Source organism: Haemaphysalis longicornis, unplaced genomic scaffold (assembly GCF_048455015.1).
Source record: "Haemaphysalis longicornis isolate Haplotype H1 unplaced genomic scaffold, Haemaphysalis longicornis Haplotype H1 scaffold_4, whole genome shotgun sequence".
Lineage (NCBI taxonomy): Eukaryota > Metazoa > Arthropoda > Arachnida > Ixodida > Ixodidae > Haemaphysalis > Haemaphysalis longicornis.
In genome coordinates, this window is record NW_027526361.1 from 107,689,049 (window position 1) to 107,716,870 (window position 27,822).

The 27,822-nt window shown below is 44.7% G+C and overlaps 1 protein-coding gene across 1 annotated transcript; it reads left to right on the top strand.

Moving 5' to 3' along the window:
- Window positions 1–58: 58 nt before the first annotated feature.
- On the top strand, window positions 59–26,386 carry LOC144179240 (methionyl-tRNA formyltransferase, mitochondrial). Its single transcript, XM_077707528.1, has 9 exons — window positions 59–331; window positions 2,472–2,529; window positions 4,978–5,126; window positions 10,669–10,791; window positions 14,376–14,478; window positions 15,339–15,414; window positions 17,659–17,750; window positions 23,024–23,191; window positions 26,111–26,386. Exons 1-9 carry the CDS (start codon window positions 204–206, stop codon window positions 26,261–26,263), a joined length of 1,050 nt encoding a protein of 349 aa, XP_077563654.1. The 5' UTR covers window positions 59–203; the 3' UTR covers window positions 26,264–26,386.
- The last annotated feature ends 1,436 nt before the right edge of the window (window positions 26,387–27,822 follow it).

Sequence of the window (27,822 nt, forward strand, 5' to 3'; positions counted from 1 at the left end):
TTTGCTTTAAATTTGAGTTGTAATTGTCATAATGGTTGTAGACGCCAAATAGTTGTTTGCAGTCGTAGTCGTAGCTTCTGTTGCAGTTGGTTTCATTTTTGCCGCCGTAGGCCATGTGCTTACGAACAGTTCATGTAGCTTTTCACCGAAAAACAAACGGACGCTTTGTTTGTTTCACCTAGGCAAACTCGCCTAGCTTGTTGATGACCTTCACGCGTTGGGTCCAAAGAAGAGCATTTAGTTGCAATGTCGAGAGATCACTCTGGAAAGTACTGTTTTATGGGTCAGACAGCTTCTCCTTGAAAAGCCTCCAACTCCTCAACCAAAACAGGTAGCTCAGTGTGTTACTTTTTGTTTGTATTGCGAAAACGTGAGAACCTAAAAGCAACACAGAGCCATTAATATTTAGTCTTTAGGTTATCGTCCGTCTTTTGTCTGTGAGGAAAACGAGTAGCGTGGTACCAAGACGAATCCTGTTCCGAGTAACGAAGCCCTTGTAACTGAGTGGTGACGTTACCTCTCATGAAAGCGCAATTTTGTCTTGCTTGAACTCCTAGTACGCGTAACTACGCTTGTTAGTACGTGTGTTTAAACTGAAATTCGGTGCGTCACGGTAAAGAGGTGCTGGTCCCAGGGGAGCAGATTAATTCGTAACTCATATTTTGACGCGAGCCGAAGTTGTGCGGCTGGATTATCTTGTTTTTCAATTCGATCAAAATGTGTGACACCGCAGCTTTAAATGGACCAGCGGCCTCGTGCTCGCCATGTGGGCGATTTATTTCATGATTTTGTAAAATGTGCCTTGACTCGTAATCGTGAATTAAGCTTCAACTGTCCTCTCAACACCGGAATGCTGGCCTACCAGCGAAATGAACGAGAATTTGTGCTGAAAGCTACTAGTACCTCTCTGACAAGAACACTTTGAATCTGTATAAGAGTGGTAAAAGAAAACCACGTGATCGATTTCCGCTTGCGTATAACCAAAAAAAAAATTTACGCGATAATGTTTAAGGTTATACCTTGTATATTAGTTCACGTACAATATTAAATGCCAGTGCAGACTCGAAAAGGGAAACATAAGCGTCGATGCTGTGGTGTTCCATGCTGACCACACATCAAGAAGGCAGCGCAACCATCTCCGAAGGTGCAAAAGCGACTTCGAGATTAGCGTATGTAGAGTTAGGACACAAAGGAAGCCTGGAAAACAGAATATAAGCGTGGGCGCAACACTCACCCGGCTGTGCGATTGCTCTCGACAAATTTGCTATTTCTGAATGAACTTATACAGGGTGTTGCGACGATAACTGGAACACTATAAAAAATTTTCCTGAGCGATCCGCCGCTCTGTTCGCGCTCAAACTTCACACAAAGGTCGCATTTTGTGGTCTATTTTGTTTGACACCGGGAACAACAACGGTACTTACCTGTTTATTCTGAAAATAAATAAAAACGATTTTCGCCTATGGGAAAATGGCCGCTGATTTGGACGTGCGAGCCAGCGCAAGTTGATGTTGAAACGACGGAACCACCTGCAGAGTGAAACGCATGTTTGGGATTCACGTGCGGAGCCAAATGGGGCAGCAGACGATCAGAAAATGCACCTAGAAATGAGCTAACAGACGATCAGAAAACCCGGTTTTCGGGCTCGCACGTCCAAATCGCCGCCATTTTCCCATAGGCGAAAATCGTTTTTATTTATTTTCAGAATAAACAGGTAACTACCGTTGTTGTTCCCGGTGTCAAACAAAATAGACCACAAAATGCGACCTGTGTGTGAAGTTTGAGCGTGAACAGAGCGGCGGATCGCTCAGGAAAAAATTTAAAAGTGTTCCAGTTATCGTCGCAACACACTGTATAAGTCCGAGTGGCGGCACAGTTAACGTGAATTGAAAAAGCGGGACAGTTCAGATTTTTTTTCTGCCTCTTATGCAATGCAGGACAGCGACTTCCAGTGAGAGACCATTCCAGGATTTGGAGGGGTTGTCACCCTCTTACTTGTACACATGAAATGAACTACACCAATGGCTTGTTCTGTACTGAACCAGTGTGTCACGGTACGGCGCATTGAGCACAACCCTTTTTAAGCATAGCTACAAGGCACAGTACAAGCAAGCTACGTCAATGAAGTTATCTTTGTCACACTTGCCTTGGTTTTCTGATTGCAACTAACCACAGTGGCTTGATGGTGAAGGCGTTGTGATGAGCCCAAGGACGTGGGTTCGATTTCAGCCACGGTGGCTGCTTTTCTGGCCGAGCTGAAAAGGGGAAATGCCCTGTGTTGAGATTTTGGTGCACATTAAAGATCACTGGGTGGTGGAAATTAATCCGGAGCCCTCCACCAATCTGATTGTAGGCATTATTAAGTCACCATTGTGATAGAAGCATGTTTACCTGTCCGTGGAAGTATCCCTTCAACTACACATTTGCTTCTTACCACTTCTGTTCTTATGGTCACAATTTGATCTCTGCAGACTAAAGAAGACTGAGCTGCCACAAGTTATCGACACAATCAAAGTGGTGTGCCCAAAGGTACAACTTTTTCTTTCTGGGTGCCAATCAAATACTTTGATAATGTGATAACAACATGATACTTCGCTGGCTCCCAGTGAAGTATCGTGTTATTATATTTTTTCTTCTGTGTATAGTTGTGCTTAAGCAATATTTAGTACTGAATTCAGGAGAAGAGAAAATGCTCTGGTGACTCTTGATCATGTTTTCTTAGTGTATTTAGAAATTTGCCCTCACTTAATTACTTAGCCACATTGTAGTTTCTTATTATTTTGTGTTTCTTGATGCATATGCCAATGTGTCAACCATTATTCAAGGCACTGCATTTATTTTCTACCGACAACTTTTGCTTACTCTTATGTTTTATGCTTTATTTTATCTGAAAATTTTGAATAATCTGATTCTGTTCGTTTTATTCTGTCCTTTCCATTGCGATGTATGTGTCTCTATTGTGTACTTATTCGAAATTTTATGTTCACGCCCTTCCTGCTAAAATCCCTGATGGAATTGGCAGTATGTCAAAATAAATAAACAAATTGCAGCAGCATTCTTACATTCATGGCGTTCATAATTGTCACCATTCAAGCTTGGGGAACAATAGTGTACCCTGCATGCAAGAACCATATATTTTGTATTTAGCAAGTTGAGGGGGCCTTTTATTGTCCCTGTAAGCCCTTCCAGTATGCTAGTCTTGTTTTGGAGACCTGGAATGGCCTTTTTGCATTTTCGCTGTCTGCACACAGGCAACAATTTGAAGCGATCTGAGCAATCCGAACAACTTCCCTTGAAGGCATGCTGGATGAGTTGTAAACATGGCCGTAGCCAGAACACATTTTCGGAGGGGGTCATGTGTTATCGGAAGGGAGGAGATTTGCTCATGTGCTGCATGCGAAAAATTTCTAAGTGGTCTGAACCCCCAAACTCCCCCTCTGGCTGCGTCCGTGGTTGTAAACATTGTCTATTACCGCATACCAGAATAGTCTTGAATATGGAAGCCGTACTTGACGTTTTTTATCTATTTATATGCTTTCTCGAAAAACAAAATTGCTTTCAATAGAGCTGTTTCCATCTCATCATTCCCACTGCTGATTAGCTATCTGGGGCTCTGCCACACTGCCAAATCCGCAGGGCTGAACTTAGCGAATTGCTAATATGGCCAACCTGTACAAACTGTGCATGAATGAGCGAAGGGTCTAGTGAAATTTTTATGGGTGAGATGGCACGACGTCATCGCGGTGGTTGCCGTGACAGCTGTGAATGGCACACGGTATCTTTTTTTTTTTTCTGCCACCCATTAGCCGAATAATGAATTAATTACTTGGGTAAAACTGCACGATTCAGCATGAAATAACGGCCTCAATAGGTTCTCTTTTTGTCCCCTCAACAACTTTTCCAGAATATCTGCCTTTAGTATTTTTAGTTAATAATACACACGTGTCTGTAATAGTGAGGCGGTGATTTAATTAGGCATTTCCCTGCCAGACCTGGCCCTACACAAACTTCGGGCCAGAAGTTTATGTGAAATTCAAGATGGGCCCCATCCAAACTGATTAGCAATTACAGTCCCACTGAGTTTCATTTCTGCCATATATAAAAAAAAACCTTGCTCAGTGTGGTTTTGTTCAATATGCCTTATTTTTTAATGTGGGTAATGGGCTACGTGTTTTGTTAATTGAACATGAAGCATTCCTTGTCTACTAATCCAAGTATCGACGGCTTGGCTGGGTTTGTAGCCTCCCATCACAAGTGTTTACACCTCCACACTGTTTAGCGCAAAGAAAACCTTGAGAGCATTGAGGTAAAATGCAAATACATATCCGATGCCCACACTGTTTTGTTAATTAAAAGTAGATTTTGGATTAGTTGTTACTACAACAAATTAACATTGCCACATCTGGTTTGATAGCTGCATACATGCAGAAGAGGCGAGGTAGTTGCACAAAACAGAAAGGCGGTTGCTGTGAGGACCTGTGTGGCCTACATTACTTGAAAAAAAATGCCCTCTTGTGGATTTGCTTGAGGAGTTCGTATCCTGGTGAAGTGGTTCATGATATTACCAACATATGGAGCGGTTCACCGGAATTAACACATTGCGTTGTTCCCGGTCTCTGTCTACGTAATCAACTCGGCCCAATTTTATGGGGAGCATTTGTTGGCTTGCGATGATACCTTCCTAGCCTAGCCTAGCTATTTCATTGTCATGCATGTTATCCCAAGTGTAAAATAAGTCATAGCAACTGCCATTGGCGTAACATGCTTAACACGCATGTGCTTACACACACTACTCACACCTATTCCCTCAAAAAATGCTTTGCAATCAAAGACAAATCATTGGATGTCAACTCTGCCTGCGTTGCTTTTTAGAAACTTTCATGTTTATGTCCTTTTTTTGAATGCAGCATGTTGGAATTTTGTATTTGCCGTGTTTCTGTGTTTTCTAATTCTCTTCTTTTTTTGTTTTTGTGGTAGCTCAAGGGTCCCGTTGCCGATTATGCAGTCAGAGAAGATATCAGCATTGCTGAGTGGCCTTACACAGTGCCTGCCGGCGCATTCGACGTTGGAATCGTGGTGTCGTTTGGACACCTCATCCCAGCGAAAAGCATTCGCGCGTGCAAACAGTGAGTTCCAGGTGCTTTTCTGCAGCCATTTGCACGCAATTTTATTTCTCAAGTTATGCTGTTCATCTCTTGATTGCAGGTTATATCCTAGGTCAGTGGTTCTCAAATGGGGGTTCGCAGACCCCAGGGGGTTTGCAAGAGCATTTCAAGGGTCTGCGAAGCCTCTGTCAAAACGTTTTTCTCCCCCCCACCTTTTTTTTCCTCGATTTTGCTTGCAATGCAGTAAGGTGGCTTCACTACATTACACGTACGTTTAGTTTTTCCGTGTAGCAGTTACTTTAACATCTGCTTTTTGCACACCACGCCAGCAATGAGAAGAAAAATAACAGACCCACGAAAGGCAGCATATACAGCTAAACTCGTTATAACGAAATTCAAGGGGCGCCGCGATTTGCTCGTTATAACCAATATTTCGTTACAGCTGTAGCGGGCATTTATGCAAATATTGGGCACTGTACTTCACCAAAACAAATAGCGGGCGACATTGCATCGCGCTGTATGGCAGTACACACAACAAAGTAACCACATTCCAGAGATAAAAAGGAACATACTCGCACCTACTTCATTGCAGTTCAAAATACCTAACTCCCATGTCAAACATGATTTGCTGCAAAGAAGTTTGTAATTGGACGTCGTTGCATCTTTCTGATGCGAACAGCAGCTCGGTCAGCTTCATGCCCGATGTGACGGCTTTTATCATAGCCATCTTCACGTTTAGCGTCTTTCGCTTTCGCTTCCCGCCTGGCGCATTCATGCCGCTCAAATTACACGTGCAGCACAATAAAAGATAAGGCTGAAGCAATAAACAAAAAACAAAAAAGAAAAGCGGCTCTCGCAGCGAGGGACTACAGCTTCAGGTGAACACGCCGCGGCCGTGCGTGCGGCATACATTGCCTGTGTGCTACGTACAGCGAGAGGAAGGTGGGAATGGCTTCGCGGGCGCAGCCAGTGGATGCAGCCGTCTGGCTTTGCGCCCGTGTGGGGGAATGTGCATAACAGGAGTTTCAAACTTCTAAAAATACAGTTGTCCCATTGAGAACGTCTTAAATCCACTTTGCACGCTGCCATGAAATTGTCCCAAAATTTTATTTTTGAACGAAATTTGTTCGTTATATCCCACAAAAAGCAAATTTTACCTCGTTAAAACGAGGTTTTAAATACATTGGTTTCTATGGGGAGTTTCAAGGGGAATTACAATTTGCTCGTTATAGCCATCATTTCGTTATAGCCCGTCTCGTTATAACGAGGTTTAACTGTAGGTATTTAGAAGACTTATAGATTTAAGTACAAATTGTTTGAAATTATGACACCAATCAACATGGACTCCATTGTGGGGTCCCCCATCATTTTTGCAAGCCCAAAAGGGGTCCCCAGGGCAGTCTTGGCTAAAAACCACTGTCCTAGGTTTAAATACTTCTCTCTAAATGCAAGCATGTAATTAGCTGGCACACTAAATCTTAATTTACGCTGTCTTTCACCAGCTATGTGCTGCAATGGCATTGCTAGAGCTGTCGTAAAAGTACACCGAAGTGAGTTGTTAGCACTGTCTAACTAGGATACCAAATTAACATCTAGAATGCATAGCCCACACTTTGAGTCTTTCTGGCCAATCTACGTATTTATTTTTTTTAGGGGAAAAATGTGTTCGAAAGCGGGTTTCAATCAAGTCATCTTCCCCACCAGTTTGCTGACATTGGCTGTGGTGACTCACTGGCCTACCTTCAAGACTAGCGGATTGCTACCAATTTAACCTGTACAGCCTGTGTGTGAAGAAACAAAAAGTTGATATTTGCCATGAAACAGGAGAAAGACAAATTTTCATGGCTGGGATAGCTTAAAAACATGTTATACAGTGCGATATCATTGTGGTAGCTAGTGTGGCGGCTACAACAGTTGTCAGAGAACTCCTGAAACTCACAAGCTACCACGCCTGTTAGAGTTCTGGCTCATTGTGCTCCCCTTATTGGCATGCTTGCTCATGGGATCAAAATGGAAAACAAAATGGCATTATGGAGTGGAGATGAGGGTAGACTGGATTCCAGGTCACGCCGGTGGCATTGGCGATGGAGCCACACAGGCGTTAGTGAGCGCACTTACTGACGACCGCTCCGTCCTGGTGACCCAGACTGTGCCCGGCCCAGACGACCCTGATTCAACAGACAAAATTATGGCAGCCGAGAAGGAGCGACAGTGCACATTTTGGCAGCACATCTGTGCCAATGACCACCCACTGCCCTGAGGACTGCCGCGGGGGGGACTCAGGTCCTCATCCACAAGGCACGTCCGCACTGACAGAAGATGTGCTCGCAAAATGGTAGGCCCACCAACACTGCAGACCTGGGGCTGCCCGCCGACAGCAGTGGCGATGACGATCAGAAACGGGGCCCCATAGTGAGCTGTTCCACGTGCACCATGGAAGTGTGCCCAACAGGGAACCACATGCTGTGGGAGTGCCCTGGCTACCAGGACGTCCCTGCCCAGTACTTGCTGCTGCGCATAACCACCCTGCACTAATGGACCAGCCCCAACAACAACAGATGCGACACACTGCTCTCCCTCTGGGCGTTTGCTCACGAGGCGGGCATTGACTGCCGCATATGTGTGTGTGAGTGTGTACGCGCACTTTTCTTTTAAAGCAAAGCTTTACTACTTTCGTCCAGCCGTTTCGCCGCAGATGCGCAAATTCACCTTTTGACCTCAGACACACCCCCTGCGACACGCCCCTCAAAGCGCATCACGTGACTCACCGCACCCGCTTTCGGTGCTGCTCAACTGCTCGGTTCTGCTCAACTGATCATCTGGGCACTTGCGGGCGCTCAGCTGATCGGCAGCCGACCAACCCCGCCGCCTCCCACGCATGCGCCGCTGGGTCGTCTCGGGCTACGTGACTCATCTTGCACCCGGCGAAGAGGAACACTGCGTTTGCTGCGAATGAAAGCGAGGCGGTCCTCCTTCTGTGAGCATTGCACGGGACCAAAACGGCGTTGAGCTTTGGTCCGCAATATAGCTACATCAAAGATTACCCGAGCAAAACCAAGACTCAACCAGACGAGGCCAAGCTTTTGCTTTGCATATCCAAAGTTAGCTGAGCTAAGCCACTGCCATTTCTTTTCTCTCTCTCCTGCACCCCTTTTCCGCTAGTACGCCAAAACACCATTTCACAATAAATAAAGACTTTTCATTCATTCATTTGGTACGGCGGCTGTGAATGGTGCATGGTGTTTTCTGTCGTGCTGCTTGTTACAAATAAGCTAAAGCTGTAGACTTCTCTTAAATGTAGTCAAATTTTGAATTGAATGGGGTAAATTGTGCAACTCAGACTTCAACAATGAGACTTTGACAAGCTCACTTTAATCTTCATTTTAAGTGTTCCGAGGTTATCGTGTTAAGAATAATTAGCAAATTTTGGAGAATGTTCTCAGGGTCTCAGGCGAGAAGGCTTGGTTTAAGGTGAGAAGGCTTTCAATTCTGGGAGCAGCAGCCCGAACTCGGGAAGAACCTCTGAACTACGATGATGATCATGAAACGCTACGCACCTAGACAATGATGTGCTGATGCTGAACAGGTCCTGTAGGAAGACAAAGAAGATGTACAGATGGTCAACAAATGAAGGGAAACTATGATAAAAGGTTGTCGCTTTGAGTTATTCGCTGGCACTCGCGCATCACATATTGTTTGCCATGCTTTTTTTTTTTTTGCAGCATTTTCAAAAGTAACAGTTGTGCTATTCACGTTTATCTGTGGATTCTTGCTACCATAAAAAAAGTACTATGGAAAAGTAAGTGTTGACAGGCAGGCAGGACGGTGTAATTTGTTAGCGCCACTCCCCCCCCCCCCCCCCCCCCCTCTTTGTGACAATGCAACCTATCATACCCAAATGTGCTTTATAAGCCTGTTATGTAGGTAATGAATTTTTTTGTAGTATTAAAACTGCAGCTTCTACAGTTTGCCATGCATAAGCCTCCGTAAAAGCCATGCACAATACACTAGAATGGGAAAAGAAAGGAACACGACAGCTTATTGATGACTGACGATTTTTTGGGGCACCGGGTTCAAGAACCACTGTGGTATTTTATTAAAATAGTAGGTATAGTGGAGACCCCATTACATGACCTTCTGGAGACCGTGTAAAAGTTTCATAAAATGCGGGCGTCGTAAAATCAAAATGACTATAAATACAGTTTCGTGCTACGAATTTCCAAGAAACTGCAATGTAAACAACAAACTAATGGTTTGCGGGGCTATTGAAAACCATAATCACTGAAAAAAGTAAACGTGAAAAAAATAATGCAGTCCAGGTGCCAGTATTAAAAGAAAACTTGTACCGTAGTCTGCTGCCGCTATTCCCGCCAGCCAGTGTGAATCATGGCACACACGATCACGACAAACACATGCGGAAGCTTAAGCCTGTCAGCGTAATCTCATTGCCAATTCACTGCTGGGCGGGAGAAATGAACACCTGCACGCTGTCTCTGCCACCACTGTGCAGCAGAACATGAAGAGACGCCAGCGAGCAGAGGGATATAGCGATTATGCAGAGGAGTGGGCCACTGCTGCAGGGGAGAGAAGCGAAGGCTAACATGGAGAAGAAAGATATGCCGAGAGAACTGGTTGAGCGGGCTTAAGGTCCGCGGAACAGGCCCATCGCACCTTCATACTTTCGTTTCGGCTGCCGAACGGCCGCGTGCTTCACGTGGGTTGTTGGATAACACAGGTCTGGCATGATATCGTGTCGGTTAATTGAGGTTTTAAGTGCAGAGCACTTTAGGGGCTTTCTTAGTCATCGTAGCTTGCTGTAACGCTCGATGTCAAGCAACTGCCGGAATCAGGCGGCGCAGTGAGATAACAGACCCCTGTACAGCCCGGTGTACCTGTCGTAGGGCATCCTGCAGAAGCTTCGAAAACCAAGCGGTTTAAATAGCCATAAGCATTCAAAACTCGTAGACCGCTGGCACTTGTCATACTTCTCCCCGTTGTTTAGCACAAAGAAAACTGCAGGTGCATTTGATGCAAAATATCCATAATTAACCGGCAGCGCAAGCGTTCATTTAGTTCGGAATGCTCGTTGGGTTGGTTTTTACGATGGTAAGGGAAAAAAAGTGGCAGTGCAACGATGGCACGTACGGGAGGAAAAACAAGCACAAAAAGAACAGAAGTCCCGTTGGCACTGTTTCAGGCAGGGGGCGCGCGAGCACTGCGAAGGTGGGCAATCTGAATTGCATTGGGTGGTGCAGTGAGCGGATAGCAGCACTACAGCCCATTATGGCGAATAACTGCTCTGCACTTCCTACAGCTTTCACGTTGAGTGGAATGGCTCTAAATTTTTTAATGCATTGTTTCTACTACAGGGACTTCGCCTGGATTTCACCTGTCCGTCGTAAAACCCGGGTTGTCATAAAGCCCGGGGACATGTAACTGGTATTCCACCGTAGTTGCTATTTAGCCCAGTTACAACAATCGTTCATTGTAACTGACATTTCTTTATGCGTTTTTTATATGAAGCGGGGCCTGACTGTACGTTCCCCTTTTTCGTCTCTCGCAGTGGCATGATCAATGTGCACCCCAGCCTGCTCCCCCGTTGGAGGGGTGCGGCACCGCTGGTCCACACCCTTCTCGCAGGCGACACCAAGTCGGGCATCTCGGTGATCACGGTGGCACCAAAGAGGTACGGTACGGAAATAACCGGTAATGTGGGTACGCCCATTGTAGTCAGTGTACGCACTGCTCTCATTTCTCTCATCGGCGCTAAAGCCATCCATTTTAGAGGGTGGCGATCTCAGGGGTCTTTTAGTAAATTGATTATTTCACCCCTAAAGGGGAGTGGGCGATGTTTCGGGGGAAGGCGTTCTCTCAAAACTTTACGGTAGGTTAATAACTACGCCAGAATCAAATACAGCATGTGCTGCAGAAACTGGTAGGGGGCTTTAACACACCGAAGCTACTTGTGGGCATTGTAGCACGCCGTAGTCGCGGGCTCCGGATAATTTAGACCACCCGGAGATCTTTAATGGGCTGCGAAATCTCCACACACGGCCATTTTCGCTGTTCGCCTCCATTGCACTGTAGAAACACAGTTGTGCATGTACTGCTCCTGCCATGTAAGGCAACGTCTTCAGCGCGTTTCCTGTTCACCAAGACTGACATTGGTCCTACTGCGTCCATATAAAACCTCTTTTCGTATAAGTTCTTTGATGGCTTCCTTTCGGAGGAAGTTAACTTTTCGTGAGCGTGTCAAAACAGTAATTACAGGAACTAATTTTTAATGGCAGCACACCGTGGCACTTTCATCTTTTGCCTATGCTTGCCTCATTTGTTGGTGCTGCAACCCGCCCCGTGGCTGGGCCGCACTCGTAAGGGCACGAACAGAGTGGCCGGGGCAAAAGAGAGCGTTTATTGTCCAACCTGGGTTTTCGTAAGAGCGAAAGGTAAGGGAGGGGGGAAAGGAAGAGAAGAATGAAGAAGGCGTGCGCATGTGTGGACCGACAGCGCTTCCGTAGCAGTGGGCAACAGTTCGTGGCAGTTGGAAAGCAGTGTTTGTCGTTTAGAGGAGTCTAACATTCAATTGGAAGTAGCACTTTGTGTTACTGTAACTAGAATTGCACTCTAGACAGAGTTATTGTATCGGTGTTCAACTGCATGTGTGTGTGTGGGTGCCTAGGTGTGTGCAAGTGGGTGTGTGTGGGGGGGGCAGCATGGGTGCAAGTGCCTGCACACGTACACAATAAAAGCTGGTAAAGCTGATTCTTATTTGGATAGTATGGATTGCATGCGTGGTTCAGGCGAATGTGTGTACTGGTGTGTGGTATGAAATGTTAATCAATTCAGAGACAGCTGGGCACACATTAGTTAATTACACCGAATGCAGAAGTCAACCATAGATCGTTACACTACACGGAGCTGAAATAAAATCCCTAAGCAATAAAAATTAGTTCGTTTGACAACTGCAGAGCTCCACATTATTCTTGTGGTCTCTTTTCCTTGTGACATGTATCACCACACTATCTATAACTGTTCTTCTGCCGCCAATGTCTTTTGCAAAAAGGTGCATGACCATTACCTAACACTAGTAGATACTTCCAAGGAACATATCTACACTTTCAGAACTTATTTATATGCCAATTGTTCACTTGATACTTCAACATGCACATAATTTGATTTTCTTCCTTTTTTATTTCTTTGTTTCCTTTCTTTTTTTTTTTTTTTTTTTTTTTTTTTGCTGATTGTATACAACTATGCGCATTATTATTACTCCTTGTCTTGTGATCACCCACGCTGGGCGAGACGTATTAACTCTTTCGTTACCGTGCCTATTCAAAATCGTTCAATTTGAACGATACTTTCGGAGCGCTTTTCCATAATGTTCCAGGCGTTGCTCGAACAAGTAAAGCTGTTTGAAGTTAGATCAGAAAATGGCCTTTCAAAATCAGTTTTGTTTTCATTTTTGCAACAAGAACATGATTTTTGACACGTCTTTGAATCACCTGGGTGTGAAATAGGGACGTGGTCATTGTGCGTCACTGCTACCAACGAAGAATGTGTGCCACTCGTAATTATTCTGCATCAGCGTTTTTTTTCTTTTTTGTTATCAAGGTATGAATGATGAACCAGCAAACGATTTTCAATCATCAGGTTTGCACTCTGACAGTAATAATCCCAGAAATCGGCTGAAAATGTCAAGCAGTGCCTGGTTGCAAAGCTACTTTATGATTTCAGGCAGTTTTATTGACTTTGCGCACGTTGTTCTAAGTACTGTGGTAGTTCTACTTACCCCAGGACCATTCCCAAACAGTTTAAAACAGTTTCGGTTTCGTTTCTGCATCGCGAAATTCATATTTAGCGCTACTGTGCATACTCAACTTCAAGGCTACCTGCCATGGCGCCTTGAGCGTTTGCGACTGATCCTCGAACAAAGCATGCTGCTCCTGATTGCACTGAACCCTAATCTGATTTCTGTGATAAGAACTTCAGATGCAAGTCAAAAGATCACACCCAGTCGCCAGATATCTGTTCCGACGAGGAAAGCGCTTCAAACCGGCCTTACACACTGCCAGCTGTTCGCCTTCCAGTTTCGTTTCCATACGAGGGTATCTTTGGGGGTCTAGTGTTGCTGCTTAGTTGAACTGTCTACTCGGATGGAGTCCCCGATAAGTTTTTGTACTGTTTCATTTCAAAACTGTTAGGTAGCACTGCAATAGAGGAGGCTCGTTGAGCTCATCATTTTGATCACGCAACAGTTACTCGGCCAAAGATCACAGGGCACGATTCTAGCGCATCGCTCCTCATTCCTGCAAGCAAGGCTACAATTGCGAGTGAAAAGATGATAATAATGCTCAATTTTATGTTTTGAGAGATAACTGACCATGAACGTCAACAAGCATTAACTACGGAGTTCCGTTTTCAACTTCATGCATGATTTTCCGCATTGCGTGCTTGTCCCAAATATTGTGCTGGCTCTAAATGCAAAGTCATTCATTGACAGGATGTTTTTACATTATCTGGGGGCAAATTCGTGCCTCTGATAATGTGAAACCGCCAGATTTCTTCCATGGAAGCACCCGAAATTGCACATTTTGAATTGAAGGTTTGGCTTCACCGCATGACACGAGCACCGCGCGTGCTAACATTTTTTTTATATCTGAAAAACTGTTCCGCACACATCAACATTTTTTCTAGGGCGTGTTTTTGAAATGTTTCCCTACAAAATGTATATTCTAATTTCTTTGTACTACCGGTGGTTTGTTATATACAACTCCTTTTTTGTCTTTTTTTTTTCAACATTTTGACAAGAATTTTGATTTTGATATTTTTTTTCGCAACTATGATACATGAAAACATTTAAAAAACTGGTCTTATTGGAAAGGCTGTTAAATAATCTGCATTTTGTGTTCCTGTAATTAGTACCTAACCGATTTTTTAGCAGAAAAAAAATGTTTTCTTGGACCCCTAAAATTGGTCAATTTTCCCGCGGTAACAAAAGAGTTAAGGGGTCGTTATATTATTTACATTAGTTACGTTACACACCTAGCGGCGATAGTCGAGGTGGAACTTTTCTTCACTGGCTGGTAGCTTGTCTAAAATGTACTTGCATTGTGCCAGCCCCCAACCACTTCTTCTTGTTTACCGCACATCTAAGACAAACATGATCTCTTTGCAAACCCTCTCGGTGATATGTACTTGTGTATTGCGTAGTCATATTGTTTAGAAAAGGCCAAACACCTTCCTCCTCTTCTTTTTTTCTTTTCGATGCAGGTTTGACACGGGCAAGATATTGGCACAGAAGGAAGTCCCGGTGCCTCAAGGAATTCACCTTGCAGACTACACCGACATGATGGCGGGCCTTGGAGCCAATCTGGTGAGGGTCAGTTGGGCTGTGTCTGTAGCTGCACCACTTGCCCCGTTGCAGAGCTGTTTAACTGAGACATCATCACGGGATGAAATAAGTTTCTAACCAAGATGTTTGCCATATGTGAACCAGGGTCAGGCAGCTGCGCAGAAATGTGCTGACCAATACAAAAGAGCATTGAAGGCAGTTAACAGTGCTGGGCTGTTATGCATGCAATTGCAGGTGCAGTTTTTTTGTTGCAGAGGCAGTGGTACTATTTCTTATAAATTGCACTTAGCTCTTTTTCGGGAAGCATTTATATTATGAATCCCTCATATACTACTCATGTACATCGCTAGTAATCTTTAAGGAGATCTCATCCACCTTGTCACTGCATCTGAATTCTCCTCTTAGAAATCACAGAACTGTGAGCATAGATAATGACCCCTTGCACAGGTATTGCAAAGACAGCCGTAAACTATTTTGAAAGAAGTTCCATACACAGCCTGCAAACAGCATTTTGAGCACACTGCGCAGTGTATGTTGTCTCATCTTGTGACTGTTGTGTGAAAGTGGGGGGGAGAGGAGTTATTTCTCAGGCCATCGCAACCCCCCAAAAAAGCAATTAAAATTATCTTTATGCTGACTTCTGTTGCATAAGCAGCATCATTTACTCCATGTTGAACAACAGGCCGGTTGAATTCTAAAATTGCTTGCCATTTTTGAGACTCCTAATGAAATTATGTGCCAGTAAAATCGTCAACAGTTCTGATAACTTTAAAAAGACCACTTTATTTTCTTCCGTTGTGCGGTGATGTAGTACTAATGGCAGCAGAGAGTCCGCTTGCCTGTGTCTTGCATGCAACCGACCATGTGTCTCCCTGGTCCAGCTTCTGGAATGCCTCCAGGACCTCCCGTTGCTGCTGTCCCAGGCTCGAGATCAGGGAACAGACGGAGTAACCAAAGGTGCGAAATTCACTGGACACTACTTTCCATATAGAATCTAAAAATATTTAACAGTTCTATGGCAGTATCACAGGTAAATCCAATTTACTGACAGAACGTGAACGCTTCTGCTTCTACCATCCTGCTGAAGCTTGCTTGTTGTGGTACGAATGAAAACATTCCCTGTGGGATCCTGTTCTTGTGTTTGTTTATCAGTTAATGAATAAATCAGTTAACATGTATGTATGCATGTGTGTGTCTGTGTGTGTGTGTGTGTGTGTGTGCGTGCTTGTGTGCGTGTCAAGCTGTGTGCTAGAGCTTAGAACAATTTTCTTCTAAGTATCTTCAGTGTCTACCTTTATCTGGAGCGATTATCAAGCCGCACGAAATCGAATAATCATAATCGAAGTAGTGTGAGATGCTGAACTCTCCCCCCCACCACCTCTTGCTGAAAACTTCAGCTGGGTTGCTAGCATTGTAGCATTTCACGTGTAAGAACTTAAAGGGGCCACGACGTCTATTTTGAAAAAAAAAAAAAAAATGATGGAAGCTCACACTAATGCGTAAGGCTTGAAGGTAGCAAAGCTGTACGCAACAGTAGCGTTTTCCCTCATTTTCGCCCCACGGCGTCGTTTAAGCCTCGCCGCTGTACGAGGGACCACAGCTGGATCTTCGTCTTCCTCTATCGCACACGGTTCTGCGCTGCACATGGCCTCATGGCCTCCCTTCGTGGCGTGTGCTTATCGTTGCGGCAGCGGCCTCCTCGCCTTCCTCCGCCACGTCCTGCCCATGGGTCCCGCGCATGTCCCCGTTCCCTCCTTGCCTATCTTTCCTTTCCCCTGACGCCTATTTCACCCCGCTATCGAGTCGCTGCTCCCTGCTGGGCGCTTGCGGAAGGGGGTGTGGTTTGACCTCTAGTGCTCAAGGGCAAAACTGGTCACCCCGCGAAGACTGCTCAAGGTAGCGTAGTGTAGCTTGCGCTAAAATAACTATCTTTGGGTGACCCACTAAACTCGATCCCGGCGCCTAAAGAGAATTGTTTAAGCCAAAGAAAATACAAATTATTAAAAAAAATTCAAATTTTGCACTGTGTGATGTCAGCCGTGACGTAATGGTGGGAATACCAAAAATGCAGTTGTCTGTGTGTTAACTGCATGTTCGCGTTCAAGTGTTCTATTCAAATGGAACGAGTGGCACCACCACAATCACAGAGTCATGTTTCTTGGTGGTGGAATTTGGTCAGAAGCCACCAATCATACAGTTGAACCTCGTTATAACGAACACTGTTGTAGTGAATTATTGGCTATAGTGAACTAAATACAAACTTTGGTTGGTCATGCTTTATTTCAGTGACGCTTATTCTTTTAGAACGAAAAGGAAACCATGAGAGCCGCGCGTGATATCAGATATAACAAAGAAATATTTGACCAGGAGTGTGAGAAGCTACTCGGAAGAAAAAAAAAGAAACGTCATCCGAAACTGCAGAAGTATAAACGCCCTTTTGTTTGTGGACACAGTTGAAAACTTCATCCTGCTTAGTGCTGTGAGTAGCCACTAGATGAGCATCACATCCTTCATCAAATAAATGAGGACGTAGGCCTGTATTGTCGAGTGAACTTTGTTCTGTTGCAATTTTACGTACTCATGTTCCAGTTCATTGAGGGTGAAATGCAACAAGAAGAAAGGTCAGGGTTACCTTCTTTATAGTGTATTCGAAACCTTAAAAAATGCATTTTTGTACCAAGTATTTTTGCGCGAGCCAGATTTTCAACTTGTTAGAGCTGATTTTTACCTCTACAGTAAAACCTGGTTACACTAGACACTCAAGTGACCCAGGAAACGTGTCTCTTGTAACCAAGGTCTCTTGTATACAATGTTGCTAACATGGTAAACATAGGAAAACAAACCAAACAGTTTTCATTCAAATGTCTTTTATAACCAAGTGTCTCTTGTAACAAGGTTTTACTGTACTTTTACAATGAATATCGGATATAACGAACTAATTTGCTGTCCTGATGATACTTCGTTATACAACAAGGTTTGACTGCAGATACAAGATTGTGTTTCGTCATAGCGATGCTGCTAGAAAGTAGCTGGCAAGCCGCCACTCCTTCATCTGTTTTTCCTCGTACTAGCATAGGCAGTTGCTGAAAGTTTGCCTGGAAGTTGGTGCCATTGTTATCGTGACAAAGCAGTCTTTTGAATGAACCAAACTTGTATCGTATTGCTTCCCAGTTGCCTTACAGTTGTTGTTCTTCTTTCTAGCCTCCAAGGTGTCCTCATCGCTGGGCGTCGTTTGCTGGAGCCTGCACACGGCCGACTACATCGACAGATTGTACAGGGCTGTGGGCAACTTTGTAGGTATACACGTTTGCCCCCTGGTGCAGTTAACTACTCACTGTGTGTAGGAGATCCGCGTTTCCAGTCCAGAAATACCGATGACAAGGTGAAGGCAGCAATGAGTGTACGCTCACTGCTGGAAAGCAAGAAAGATAATGTTGCAGAAACTCTAAAGTTTTAAGTGCAGAGCACTTCAGGGTCTCGCCTTGTCGTCATAGCTCGCTCGCTGGACCCAAGTAGAGTCATACAGTGTTCTGTTGTCGCGGGGTCCCACAGAGGCTTCGAAAGCCAAGTGGTTTATGTAGTCATAAGCGTTTGAAACTCTGGAACTGCTGGTGCTTGTCATACATCTCTTCATTGTTTAGCGCAAAGAAACCGGCAGGTACATTTGAGGCAAAATATATGTAATTAACCGGCAGTCCCCTGTTCATTTAGTTAGGAACACTCGTTGGGTTGGTTGGACAAACCTCCGTTAAATTCATCAAAAGAGGAATGAAACAGGGCGGCGAAGAGCGTCATGGGTGGTAAGAGCGAGCGGTAACGGCGCCACAGCCCATTATGGCAAACCACTGCTCTGCACTTCCAACAGCTTTCACATTGAATGGAACGGCTTTAATTTTTGTGTTTGCTGGCAGTCCCGCTTGTCTGGAATGCATGAACCTTCCATGGCCTTGCCTACTTTCCCACCATTGAACTGACCATGTAACTGCTCACATGTTAATAACAGGCGTTGCGCCGTTCACTGCAATGCAGCAGAGGTAGCTTCTTTTTATTTTATTGTATTTTAACTTCACATTTTAAATAGTAGTATGCTGGATAGCAAGAGCCGAAACTACCCGAAGGCAGTTGCTGACACTGTGCTAGTGTTAAAAAAATTCAGGGAGGTTGCGCTGAAAACTTGCTTGGCTTTAAATTATAACCGTCGCCCTGAAGGTCAAAGCCTACGGGTGCACAGGTTACGTTAGACCAGTGAATGGCATTCTGTGTTGAAGTTCAGATTCCATTTTGTGGGAGGGACCAAAAAGCATTTAGATGTAGGTATTTGGCATGTGGAAGGGTTAAGGAGGTTAGCAACCAAAGATCGAGTGAGGAGAGGGAGTTGGCATGGACGAAACGAGGGCATAGGATGGAAATTTTAGAGAGTGTAGCAGTAAGAAAAAAAAAAAAACTAAATGTACCTGTATGTCACGTTTTCCTGTCTTTACCACCTTCGTTCCTCCTGGGAGTGAAAGATCATAAAAATGATCGTTTTAAAAATTATACAGTGTGGCCGGTAGCGATGGTGGCATAAAACTTGGGGAATACTGCTAGCCTTGCAAGCATGATGGTGTTTATTTTTCCTGGACTGTTGTGGTCTTGTACATGCCGCCTCAGAATTTTACACAGGCTGCCAAATCGGCGATTCAGAAAAACCATGCATGGCTGGTGTAATGCTCTTCCCGCAGCCACTGGAATATGATGGAAAAAGAACACCGTTTTTAGTATTGAACGCTACAGGATTTTACACTAGAATGTCATGACAAGATATACTTTATTACGAGGGACACTTAATCACGAGACATTTGAATAAAAACGATTTGGTTGGTTTTCTTATGTTCACCTTGTTAGCAGCGTCTCATACAAGAGACCTTAGTTACAAGAAACATCTTTTCTGGGTCCCTTGAGTTTCTATGGTAACAAGGCTTTACTGTATCTAGTGCCTCTGCTGCCTCTTTTTTTTTTTTTTTTTTTTTAAGATCATACCTAGGGCGTCAAAAACTAGGGAGGTCCACAAGCAATGTTGAGTGTGTGCCATCATGAGGCTCAGTTGACATAGTAATGCAACGTCTATGTTTACAATGCGAGCATGTATTAGTGTACTACTGGAGCAGCACTACATGGTGCTGCCCATTGCCAAATAGCGGGAGTTTCAAAAGTCCTTTTGTGAATCTAAACCAATCAAGGATTGGATTTTGAAAGGTTTTCTGATTGTGTTGTTTTGAACTGGGATTTAGAACAAGGCATTGCATTCAGTGTGAGAGGGAAACATTTTCTGTTCCACTTTGCCCTGACACGATACTTTGTTTTTGCACGCTGTTGCAGCGGGAAATGTAAAATAAAGAAAAAATGCCACAAAACGTGGTCCGTGATTTTAGTGAGAGCGTTTCTCGTTAGCAGCTTATTGGCGCGATTCATGGCCTAAAATAAAATGAGGTGCTTGATTTAACCATAGTGACCCAGTAGGGCCTTATCGGGCTTGTCTAGATGGGTTCAAGCATTCTTTTTTTAATTGCAGAGCTCGCCTTGTCATCGTAGCTCGCTCGCTGGATCCAAGTAGAGCAATAGGGCGTTCCGTTGTAGTGCTGTCGTCGTGGCGTACCCCAGAGGCTTTGAGAGCCAAGCGGTTTATATAGTCGTAAGCGTTCGAAACACACTCACCGATGGTGCTTGTCCTACATTTCCCTGCTGTTTAGTGCAAAGAAAACTACCGTATTTACTCGCATAATCCTCGCACTTTTTTTTCGGAAAAGTCAATTCAAAGTTAAGGGTGCGAGAATTACGCGGAAAAAAAAAAAATCCGGTGCACAGTGTTGCCAATTTGCCTTATGCCAGTCCCGCTAAATGTAGCGGGCGTGTTTTGTATAGGTAGGCTCAGTGTTGCCAACAGCAGCCATTTCTTTTTATTTTATTATTTACATCGTAAACAGTCTCCCGTCGATCAGCGATCATGAAATTGCTGCCTTTGCTTTCTGGCGCGCGCCCTACTCCAGTAACGCACGTTGAAGTCGGTGACGCCGAAGTGCCTGCCTGCGGCACGGTTGCCGTGTACTCTTATCGCGTACTCTTTCGCGTACTCTTTCGCTTTCAATTTGAAAGCGGCAGTGTAGCTGGCGTTCCTCCCCATGGCGAAGCGGCACCAAGCACAAAACAATTAGATCAAAAAGTTCTCAAAACGGCAGCGAGCTATCCACCACTGACGCGAGTGACTCACTGACTGCTGCCGCTCAACGGCGGGACCACGACGGCGACACGACGACACGACAGCGGGCTGCGCGAACACCGTCTAGTTGCACGCACGTGAAACATGCGCGAAACCGGCTCAAGGACAGTGTGAGTAGCGTGTTAGGGCGCCTGTTAGGGAGTAGCCATGCAGGTTGTTAGGGCGCCTGGATGGCCTTGGATACACAGCGCTCTCCGCCGAACGGAGAGGCGGCGGGGGAGGGCGCGCGTTGGAGAGCGCGTGCGCCATGCGGGTATCGCGAGCTGCAAAGTTGGGGGTGCGAGGATTATGCGAGGAACCAAAAAATTCAAGTTTTGGTGGCTCACATTGGGGGTGCGAGGATTACGCGAGTGCGAGGATTACGCGAGTAAATACGGTATACGTACATTTTAGGCAAAATATTCGTAACTAACCGGTAGCGCCCGCGTTCATTTAGGTAGGAGCGCTTGTTGGGTTGGTTTTTACGATAGTAAGTGAAAAAAGTGTCCGCGCACGAAAAGAATGGCTTTCAAAATGACGCAGAAAGGCTCCAGCCTCGCAAGAAGAAAATGGCGCATTCAAAATGCCACAGAAAGGCTCCAGCCTCGCAAGAAAAAAAAATGGCGTATTCAAAATGACGCAGAAAGGCTCCAGCCGCGCAAGAAAAAAATTACGCGTTCGAAATGACGCAAATCAGCTCCAACTTGCGAATTAAATCAAGCACAAAAGGAACAGAACTCCTGCTGGCGCATTTCAGGTAGGGGGTGCGCAAGCACTGCGAAGGCGGGAAATTTGAATTGCATGGGGTACAGCCGATGGTACAGCCCATTATGGCAATACACCGCTCTGAACTTCCGACATCTTTCACATTGAGTGGAATGGCTTTAATTTTTTCTTATACAGTTAAACCTGGATATAACAAAGCTGACAAATTCTCGGAAAATTTCGCTATAAGGAGGTTTTCGTTATATGCAGTTTCGGTATAAAAATTCGGGGGAAAAATGCACAAATGAAACAAAAGTATAACTGGAGGTCGGCATCACCTAGAACATTCATTTGGCGGAAAAAAACGGAGTTATGGTCGACAGGCTACTGGCCGGGATGCCAAATCTTGCGGCGACGTCCTTCTTTTTTTCACCTGCGGCAACGGCGTCCAAAACGGCTACCTTGTCTTCAAGAGTCAATGTCTTTCGTTTCTTTATCGAGGCACTCATCTTTACAACCGCACACTTCCTAGATGCGAGGACGCAAGAGCCGACTCGCACGCGCGAATAAAAAAATGCCGGAGGAGTACTGATGCGCAGAAGGGAGCAAAGAACGGAAAGCGCGGAAAGCGAGTGCGGCGTGTGTTTTCTCCAGTACGCAGCCACAGAACAGAGAGAGCGCGGGACGATCGTGAAGAGAGGAGAAAGCGGTGCCAGAGGAGGTTCGCTTGCGAAAGCTGGCCGCCTGACGCCATGCTCCCCCCCACCCCCCCCCCTCCTTTTTTTTTTTTTCTCCATGGAGCTTTTCTTTTAGTGTCACGTGGTGCGGGGATAGCGGATTGAAGAGGACTCCCGTAGCCAGCGCGAAAGCCTTTGAAAACCCGCGAGCACGGGTAGCACCGGTCAGGGAGCAACGGAATGCAGTTTGAAAAAAGAGGGGAGAGCGCGGCAGACGCGTTCTGCAGCCCTCTCCTCTTTCTCCGCAACCCACACCCTCTCTACTGAAAGGGTGTTGGTTGCGCCGGCGCCGGTGGCACCGCGGCACCCCGCGGGAGCTCAGCAGCGAGACCGTTGCCGCGGCTTGTGCGCGCCGTGCGCGATCACATCGTTTCGCGCTGTCAGCGCCGGGGCAGCCGCGCAGAAGATGAATGCGGCTGTCCATCACGCTAAAAAAAAAAAAAAAATGGTGCAAAATGGCGAGGTATTTGGCGGAAAAATTCGTTATTTCCAGGGTGCCCGCCGCTGCTAGTTTGTTACATAGAGGTCAGAAATACACATGCTTCTATGCAGTAGCGCCGGGGAATATCAAAACTTCGTAATAAAGAGGAATTCGTTGTATGGAGGTTCGTTATACGCAGGTTTAACTGTAGTAGGGAAGCGTGGAATAGATTTCCAGAGTATGCTGTTGCGAGGTTGAATGTTAAACAGTTTGAGTGCTCGCTATAATTGTCTTACCTCCAACACAAAACCTGGTGGACTTTTGTTATGGTCCGTTGTTTTCTTGTTTTACACTCCTCCCTGCAATTCCCCCCTGAGTGAGGGTTATGGTATTAATTAATAAATAAATAAACAAAAGATAGAGACAGTTTTTACAGCGCACATTGTTGAATTCCCACGCTGTGTGCAGACTACGCTGACAACCCACTGGCACGGGAGCAAGGTGAAGCTGTTTGACATGGTGCCCCCGGCAGACCTGGCCACTGCCAAATTGGACCAGCTCGTAGGTGACAGGAACCTCGATCCTGGCCGCTGCTACTACCACGCCAAGCGCAAGATACTCTGTATCAAGTGCAAGGTACTCATTTCAGTAATGCAGAAATGCGGGCTTGTTGGTTTGCGTTCATGACAGCAAGTTTGCGCACCACAAGTGGGGACACAACAAAGAAAAGACATGAAGCCAGTGCTAGTCGTGTCCCCCTTTTGTGGTGTCCCTGTTTATTGTGTGCAAATTTACCGTCATGAGTACTCACTTTGATTGAAGTTCACACTCCGAGTTGTGCCAGTGTAAAAGGATAGTAGTTGATACACCAGAAATGTCATCAGTTGCTATGCTGCAAATGCGAGCAACAAAATCTGGGCCAGCTATCGCTATGGCGGACATAGCTGTAATATATACGACACCTCCTATAGGGTACCATTGATATGCAAGCAACAAAGCCCACGGCTTTCGGTACAAGCTCTGCCACCTTGCAGGCACCTAGGAAATGCCTGAATAGCACAGAGTAGCTACTGCGGTGGGTACTCCCATGTGCAAAGGGGCAGGACATCAAGCTTTCACGTTGGGCTAATGGTGTGATGGACACCGAGGCAGTGTGTCAGCATAGTGGTCACATATGTGGTCTGGGGAAGGTCATTGGTTTCTGCCTCAACGTGCACTGTCGGAGCATCCAGGACACTCTTTTTAAGTGCAGAGCACTTTAGGGGCTCACCTTGTCATTGTAGCTCGCTCGCTGGACCCAAGTAGAGCCACACGGAATTCCGTCGTCGTGGCGTAACCCAGAGGCTTTGAAAGCCAAGCAGTTTATATAGACATAAGCGTTCGAAACTCGTGAACCGCTGGCACTTGTCATACATCTTCCCGTTGTTTAGCGCAAAGAAAACTGCAGGTACATTTGACGCAAAGTATACGTAATTAACCGACAGCGCCTGCGTTCATTTAGTTAGGAGCACTCGTTGGGTTTGTTTTTACGATAGTAAGCGAAAAAAAAGTGGCAGTGCAACGCCGGCACGTGCAGGAGGGAAAGCAAGCACAAAGAGAGCAGAACTCTCGCTGGCGCAGTTTCAGGCAGGGGGCGCGCGAGCCCTACGAAGGCGGGAAATTTGAAATGCGTTGAGTGGTAGCAGTGAGCGGATAACGGCGCTAAAGACCATTATGGCGAATCACCGCTCTGCACTTCCGACAGCTTTCATGTTGAGTGGAACTGCTTTCTTTTTTTCTGTCAAAAGCATGCACAATTATAGGTCATAATAAGTGACCAGAAAATGCAGACAAACTCCAGAAATATGGAAAGCGGGCTTTAGTAAACAGGTTGGAACTCCATGTTGTATTTGTCATGTTTTTGTTGTTGTTGTTTACCATCTCGTTTGACGTTACTGTTAGCATAATTGCAGAGAGTCATGCACAATGTATGAAGGCTGGCAGTAGAAAGATTAATCGGGGCAGTAAGCATGTTGATAGCCCAAAACAATTTATTATTTCTTTCCACACTTGCAGTAAATGAAGATAACATTTATACAAGTGTCTTTATCGATCACATATGTGGATGGGCAGGCTTTGAAAACTAGAACAGGTCCCATACTCACCCTGATAATCATGCGGCAAGCTCTATAATATCTAGCAAATGGCTGGGAGAACACCGCGTGATGCTCTGGCCGATCTTGCTGTCTTGCTTGTGAGGCAGGAATGATGATACACGTGGGAGTAAGGGCCCTACTCTTGCAGTGACTTCTTGTGCTGCTCAGTTTTATGGCTCCTCAGGTTCTGCCAGGTGTCCCGGAAGCCACGTGATCCTCTGTTCGCACTTGAATGGGGATTGCGATGCTCTGGAATCTTAGTGGTATCACCGTCTCAGGTTACAAAAAATGTTCGTGTCATTCCACATTCATGTCGCCAGAAACAAACTAAACGTGTACAAATAGTACGCAAAGAAAAATGCTCATCTGCTTTCTGTACTTGCAATTGCAAGAGTCTGTCGCTTGTTTGGGGCTTTTTTTTTTTTTTTCTACCTTAATATTGACGACCAGTTGGTAGAGATTCATAGTGGTGCAACAGCGCGAACAGATGAGCCTCAGAAAGGAAGCAACAAGAGTGTTGGCTAACGACTGAATTTTTCAAAATTCAATCGAATTCGTAATAAACAATTCAGTTTTTAGTCAGAGCTCGTGTTGTTTCCTTTCTGTGTCCCGTCAGTTCGCGCTGTTCGTTGCACCACTATATCGTTGAACGGACCATAAAAAACTCGCCAATTTCTTCATTTACGTGGGTACTCCATTAGCTGGAAAATACATGCACTTTATTATGGGACGTAAGTCTTACTTTACCCATCAGCAGTATTGACTGCAATACAAAATGGCATCGCATTCATTGCCCTTATTTGCACTGAAGACCAACAAAGGCACCCAAACCCCAGGTTTTTTTTTTTTTTTTGTTATATCGTGCATATTCATGATGATTTCAGCAGAAGTTACCAAAGCACATCTTTATGAGAGCTCTATGATACGTCCTGTGGTAAATCTTTCCTTTGGAGAGGTGCTGTAGAGAATGGAGATATGATGGCTTGTTAACTCAGATAAGTGTTGTGTTTTCCTATGTTGTCCTGATGGAATAATTTTTGCTGAAGATAGCTACAACATAGCACACTGCAGCAAAAATTTAAAAAAAATTAAGCTAGGTGCATGAATGCCACTTTTTTCTTTCTTTTGTGAATGAATAAATAAGACAGGTGGTATTGTAAAACTTTGCAATACTGACAGGGTCTTGTACATGAGAAAAGCAACACAAGGGAGCATGCTTGTTTGTTGTTGTTTTTGTTAATGTGATCTTCTATGCCTTACTGCAAATGAATATTTGTCAGTCCACACATAAGTATGTTCAGACATGTCCATCATCACCATACTGCCATAGTTTTGTTGCAAGTTTCATCATAGTGAAAGTGTTTTTGTGTGTGTGTGTGTGTGTATGTGTTCATGGATGAATTTATTTTTGTCATTACAGGAAGGATGGGTGGCCTTTGCAAGCCTCACATTGACAGGGCACAAAAGAATGACAGCGACAGATTTCAACTGCGGTTTTCTGTCGAAGGTGCCTCAACAGGAGCAGTTCTTTTCAGAGGAAAACCAAACTGTTGAAGCGGCATTAAAAACGTGACTGCTATTTCTTATCGCAGGTTTCAAATTTTACTTGAACTTTTTAGCTCTGGATTGGAGAGCGAGTTGCATAATAGCAGTATTCGTTATGTCAACGGTTATTAAACTAGATTGCTTTGTTCACTGTGTTTTGTTGCGAGTGTTTTTGCTTTTGCTTGTCTGAAGAAAAATTCATTATGGAATTTGAAGGGGGCCGTGTACGCATAATCCACAGTTGTTACTGCTATTAAGGCGTCTGTTGTCTGTCGTAGTTCTCTAGGTGGTGCAGCATCTACCGAGAGCCCAAAAAGAATCTGTATGAAGTGAAGATGACCCAAATCATGTTGGAGTATGCAGATTTTCTTTTCTTTTGTTTTTTGTTTTTTTAAGGCTACTCGTATGAAAATCCAAAATTCGCAATGGACAGTAGCTTTATTGTTGGGAGCGATCCAATTGAGAGCATTTACTAGATCTTCCCCTTTTTTGGTTTATGCAGCCCTAGAAAATGTGCGGTTAATTTCATTTCGCCTGCCTTGTAGCAGTGTTTCATGTAACTTGGACCAGGCATTCAAACGTGAAATGGTGGGTTTTCCAGCAATAGCACAAAGATTAATTATTCTAGCTCAAAATTGTATATCTTGAGCTAATTAATTACCTTCTTGACGAAGGAGTCCAGTCAAAACTTTAAGTTACCAAGTTGTAGAGCATTGAAAGAAGGGCCGAATGCAGCAGCTTTCTTAGAAATATTTGGGGAGGAGAAGATTTTTTGACACTAGAAAAAGCATGGCAAACTGAGATGAGTTGGTGGAGTGAGTCTTTCAGGTGTCGTGTGTCTTGGTAGGCTCTTGCACCAGCCATCGCCAGGCTGCGTTGCATGCGCACAGCTGCTGTCGTGATCAAGGGCACATGTGAAAGAAATATCTAGCCGCACCTCTGTTGTTCTCTATTTCTTTCAAGTGCCGTAACTTCTCGCCCATCCAGGAATTAGTTCAGAAACGGTGTCGCAAAAGCTGCGGCGTTATTTTCTGACGCTGCAAAACTTTATAATGGACAGTTTTAGTGAGGTTCACCAGTTTAAAAAGCTGAGAACAGTAAACTTCGATGTCCCTATTATCGGAAATTCGTCTTAAGCTCATCTTATGAGAGCATACTGTATTTTAAGCTTCATTGTTGAAAATACTTTAAAAATTATGTGAGAGCGATTCGTATTACCATAAATCATTTTTATCTACTTTTGTGCTGAAAGTCTAAACCTTTGTGACTGAATTTTGTGGCCCAAGTTGTGTGAAACACCCCGTGAAACACCACATTCATTTCGACACAAAGATTTTAGTCTTTTAGTGAGTGACAGCTTTCGTAATTTTTCAGACAGAGTACTACAAAGTACTATATTTATCTTTGATGCAGTTTTTAAGTTTCACCAAAGCTGCAGTGCACGTAGCCAGTGTAGCAAAGCGGCCAATGCAGTTGGAACAATCCTTGAATTGCTTCATATTTGCACTCTGAATGGAATGAGCACAGAACTGAGCACTTGATTTCTGAAATGTAATGGAGAGCTTGGTTGAGTCCGTGTAAATGCAT

Excerpts from the sequence above, each read along its gene's own strand:
- LOC144179240 (XM_077707528.1), top strand. The coding sequence starts at position 204 with ATGACCTTCACGCGTTGGGTCCAAAGAAGAGCATTTAGTTGCAATGTC. Across the intron at positions 332-2,471 it reads CAACTCCTCAACCAAAACAG|ACTAAAGAAGACTGAGCTGC; the intron begins GTAGCTCAGTGT and ends TGATCTCTGCAG. Across the intron at positions 23,192-26,110 it reads TACTCTGTATCAAGTGCAAG|GAAGGATGGGTGGCCTTTGC; the intron begins GTACTCATTTCA and ends TTGTCATTACAG.